At 53.1% G+C, this 4,776-nt stretch overlaps 1 protein-coding gene across 1 annotated transcript; it reads left to right on the forward strand.

Moving 5' to 3' along the window:
- The first annotated feature begins 481 nt into the window (after nucleotides 1-481).
- SFRP2 (secreted frizzled related protein 2) lies at nucleotides 482-4,408 on the forward strand. Its single transcript, XM_035548909.2, has 3 exons — nucleotides 482-1,230; nucleotides 1,817-1,897; nucleotides 3,343-4,408. Exons 1-3 carry the CDS (start codon nucleotides 516-518, stop codon nucleotides 3,645-3,647), a joined length of 1,101 nt encoding a protein of 366 aa, XP_035404802.1. The 5' UTR covers nucleotides 482-515; the 3' UTR covers nucleotides 3,648-4,408.
- Nucleotides 4,409-4,776: the final 368 nt, after the last annotated feature.

The raw sequence follows: 4,776 nt of genomic DNA on the forward strand, positions 1-4,776 counted from the left end.
GCAGCAGCCCTCTGCTCCTCGCAGCGGGGAGCCGGGGATCGGTGCAGCTTTGGGAGAGGGGCGCTGCGGCGGCGGGGGGTTGCCGAGGGAGCCGGCATCCCGCAGCCGCTGCCTGCCCTGCGAACACCCCCGGGGGGCCCGGGGAGCTGCTGGCGAGGCCCCAGGTTTGGGGAAGCGGCCCCTGGTATGGGGAAGCGGCGCCGGCGGTATCACCACGGCTCCGCCGGAGGAGAAGGGACCAAGCGTGGGCACGGCGGGCCGGGGGGCAGAGGAGGGTCCGGCGGCTGCAGGGCAGGCTGGTTAACTGCAAAGCTCACCTCGAAGCACCCGGCACCCGAAAGCAGCCCCCCTGCCCGGCCGAGGGGCTCCGAGGGCTTTGGTGGCTCTTTGTTCGCGGGGATCTCTCCCCCCTTTCCCCGTGCGCGCCCGGCACCGTTTCTCGCAAGGATTTCCTGCCAAAAGACAATCCCCCTGAGCAAAAGCAGAGCAAGAAAGTAGTGACCAATCCTTTCTGGATGGCTGTCACCAGGCTCCTCCCAGCCCCCGCTCCCCCTGCCATTTGCATACAAAAAATCCAGCAAACTCCCGTTTGCCCCCGCATCTCGCTCAGAGCCTCCGTCCCCGTCTGCCAGGCAGCAGCCCCGGCTGGGGCCCGCTCGGCACCCCGACACCCGGGCACCCCGACACCCCAGCACCCCGGTACCCAGCACCCCGAGCAGCCCCGGCAGCGCCCCGCGATGCAGCGCCGCCTCTGCGCCCTGCTCCTGCTGGCCTCCCACTGCCTGGGCTCGGCCGCCGGGCTCTTCCCCTTCGGGGAGCCCGACTTTTCCTACAAGCGCTCCAACTGCAAGCCCATCCCCGCCCCGATGCTGCTGTGCCGGGGCATCGAGTACCAGAGCATGCGGCTGCCCAACCTGCTGGGGCACGAGACGGTGCAGGAGGTGCTGGAGCAGGCCTCCACCTGGATCCCGCTGGTGCAGAAGCAGTGCCACCCCGACACCAGGAAGTTCCTCTGCTCCCTCTTCGCCCCCGTCTGCATCGACGACCTGGACGAGATCATCCAGCCGTGCCACTCGCTCTGCGAGGAGGTGAAGGAGAGCTGCGCCCCGGTGATGTCCGCCTTCGGCTTCCCCTGGCCCGACATGCTGGACTGCAGCCGCTTCCCCAAGGACAACGACCTCTGCATCCCGCTGGCCAGCAGCGACCACATCCTGCCGGTCACCAGGGAAGGTAAGAGCCCCCTGCAGGGGCGGCCCCCTGCCCTCACAGCCCGGAATCACGCTCGGGGGCCCGGGGGAGCCCCCCAAATGCCCCGCAATCAACGCGCTCGGCTCCGCGGCGGTGCCCGAGCCCCCAGCCCCCGAGCTGGGGGTGTGGGGCTGAGGCTGGCACCGCTCCGCAGTCCCCAGCCAGTCCCCAAATCAGGGAGCAGCTCTGCCGCCCCGCACTCCAGCTCCCCAAGCCGGTAACGGCGGGGGGGGGAGCCCTCTACCCGCAAAGATCGGCGCTCAAGCGCCCGGCTGGGGTGTTTCCCCCCCACCACACACCCCCTTTTGGTTTTTCCACGTTTAAACAAAAGTTTGGGTTTAGGTGTGACCCTAAAAGCAGCCCGTGCGTCCCCCTCCAGCGGCTTGCCGCCGACGTGAGGGGCGGCCAAGTGGAAAGGCAGCGCAGGGTGGGAGAAGGCGCGCAGTCTGTCCGTCTGTCCGTCCATCGAGGGATGGAAAAGCCGCCAAGCTTTCCCCCAAGGGTTCCCAACGCCACCTGCTGTTCCTTTCTCCCCGAGCCTGACGAGCACTGTCCCTTGCATTTCCAGCACCCAAGGTCTGCGATGCCTGCAAGAACAAAAACGAGGACGATAACGACATCGTGGAAAACCTCTGCAAAAATGACTTTGGTAAGTGGAAGCAGAGCCCCTTGGTTAAAAGTTGAGGGATTAGCAGCAGGTAGAACTCCCAGCGGAGTCAGAGAGAAGTGCCTGAATAAAGGCAGGGCTTTGTCTCGTCTGCAGATGGACCCGTCCGTCCCGTTGCGTCCGACCGTTCCGGTCAGGAAACGCAAAATTGCATCTCCGAATAGAAAGTGGCCCCGTTAGAGTCCTTTTCTGTGCGCTGTTTCGAAGTAGTGCTCTTTTATGTGGATGTTGCAGGCAAGCCGAATAGAAAGTGAAATGGAAAAAAAGAAATCCTTCATCTAGACCATTGCCTGGGGAGAGGTACAGCAAAGCTTCCCTTAGACACATGAGAAAGAGCCGCATGACCAATCTCACCGTGTAGCAAGAAAGAAAGTTTCTCCACAGATTAAGAATGAAGCTCTATATATCATTTGACAGAGAAGGTAACGCACAGACAATTGGGGATATAAACTTAATGTGAAGATCTGGGGTTAGAAGAGGACAAGAAAGCCCCTTCAACGCAGACAACTGAACAGCACATTATCCACACATTAGCATTTCAAGAGAAAAGGGGAATAGGGAGGGGAATCCTTTTATAAGAGGTCAGTGTTTATACCTGGAGACAGATTTGTACTATAAATATCTGTAATAACTCAAAAGCTTTTCTTAAATACCAAACCAAAAAAAAAAAAAAAAAAAAAAAACAAAACTGGAACCCTGCTTGTGGGACATAATTGCTAAAACAACCAACAGCTTTGACCTGGCAAATTGCACTCAGATAAATCCTCCTAAAGCTAAACATGCCCCACAGATTCTTAAAGAACCTTGTATCCCCCTCTTAGTTATTTCACCAAATCGAATGCAGCTGTTGGACCAATTTGCCCTCCGCTGGATCTATTCTTTCAAAAAAACAATGCATGTGAAATATCATTTCCTTGCAGGTTTGCCTAAAATCCTCTCCAACCTAATAAATTAAGTTTAGAAGTTTTCAGCCACAGCAGAGATCAGGTTTCAGATTAGGTTTAGGTACTCGCCTCCCCACCTCCCCTTCATATTCTAGGGTTTCAGGAAGACGGTCCTGTCCCAGAAAAAAAAAAAAAGAGAGCTGCTTAACGTAACAAAGCTGCCCTCTCTCTGTTTGCAAACACGAGAAAAGCTGGAGAAAATATTAATTTAGAAAGGAAGGAAAAAGAGGGGGGAGGGGGAAGAGGAGAAAAGAAACCCAAAAACCCTCAGTCCTAAGGTTGATTCAAACTGAAATGACTTGCATGCCCTTTGTGGCTTTAGAAATGGAGCCACCTGCTGCCTCTTCTGTCAGCCCTGACAGTTTAATTAGCAATAGAGCACCTCCCTCCCCAGGTCCTCTTTATGTGCACTAATGGGAAAAAAACTCTCAATCTCTCTCCCTCTCTCCCTCATCCCACTCCCCCCTCCCCTCACTCCATTAGCCTTGAAGATAAAAGTGAAGGAGATTGCCTACATCAATGGGGATACCAAGATCACCCCCGAAACAAAGAGCAAGACCATCTACAAGCTGAATGGGCTGACGGAAAGGGATCTGAGGAAGATCGTGCTCTGGCTCAAAGGTGGCCTCCAGTGTACCTGCGACGAGATGAACGACATCAACGTCCCCTACTTGGTGATGGGGCAAAAGCAAGCTGGGGAACTGGTGATCACCTCGCTGAAGCGGTGGCAGAAAGGGCAGCGGGCTTTTAAGCGGTTCTCCCGCAGCATCCGCAAACTGCAGTGTTAGTGGCTTCGGCTCTGGCCGCCTCCAGCAGCCTCCTCTGTCCCGAGCTCTCTGGGCCTCCCGCACCTTCTTGCTTCGGCTCCTCTGAGCCTCGAGATGCCCTGGGCAGGAGATGCAGCGACCGTTCTCCGAGAGGGGAGGGAGCCCTCTGTTTCTGTACATAGGTTAAAATGTAATAAAAAAAAAAAAATATCATGACTATTTTTGGGAAGTATTAAAGTATCTCACTTAAAGCTTTTTTTTTTTTATGGTTGCAAATGTGACTTTGGTCTGAGGTTTTCCCTCTTCATTTTGGTAATGCTGGTTCATTTATATTGCTGCTTCTCTGTATACATGCATGTCTGTTGTGCAGAAGTAGGAGACGCAGAGAAGACAGCCATGTGTGCAACTGGCCTGTCACAGGGGGTACGACTCTTTCACTGAGGTGAAATGGCTTGCCATCTATATTAACACTATAAAGGTCATGTTACGACTCTTGCATGTGATACATAGGCATCAATAAGAGTATATTAACCATTCTCATGTTTTATTTTCCACAAGTCTGAGCCCTTCTCTCAGAGAAAAAAAAAATGAACAGGTTCTGGAGCTGGTTCATCTGAATGCAACTTTTTTTCTTATTATTTTGCAAATTAAACCGTCTGTAGCTTAACTGTAATATACCTAGTGGTTAACCTGAAAGAGTTGTAAAATATTGCTTTAATTAACCTTGTAAATATTCCAGATAAATGTTATATTCTTGTATATAAACTTTACATCATAGTTTACCCCTTGTCTTGGTCTGTTTTGGAATGAGTTCACTTTAATATGTTTTGGGAGAAAGCTGACCAACTGGGCTTTGTCATGGCAAAGCACAATTTGCCCTTCCACCCCAAATCGCCAACAGAGAAGCACAGTGAAACATCTAGTGCTGCAATCAAAAAAAAAAAAACAAAAACATATTGGACCTCATTTCCCTGAAGACCAACCCATGAGACATGGGACTTGAGGTTCAGTTACCTCATCTTAATATATTTCCGTTGAGCTCTTCAACACGAGGAGTTTTCTGTGGTTCCTTTGTTTGACTGCCTGCAATTTCATCCCATCTTCTCAGAAGACCCTGATCTTTGCTGAAGAGGAATGACAATGAGACCAT

Source organism: Cygnus atratus, chromosome 4, assembly GCF_013377495.2.
Source record: "Cygnus atratus isolate AKBS03 ecotype Queensland, Australia chromosome 4, CAtr_DNAZoo_HiC_assembly, whole genome shotgun sequence".
Lineage (NCBI taxonomy): Eukaryota > Metazoa > Chordata > Aves > Anseriformes > Anatidae > Cygnus > Cygnus atratus.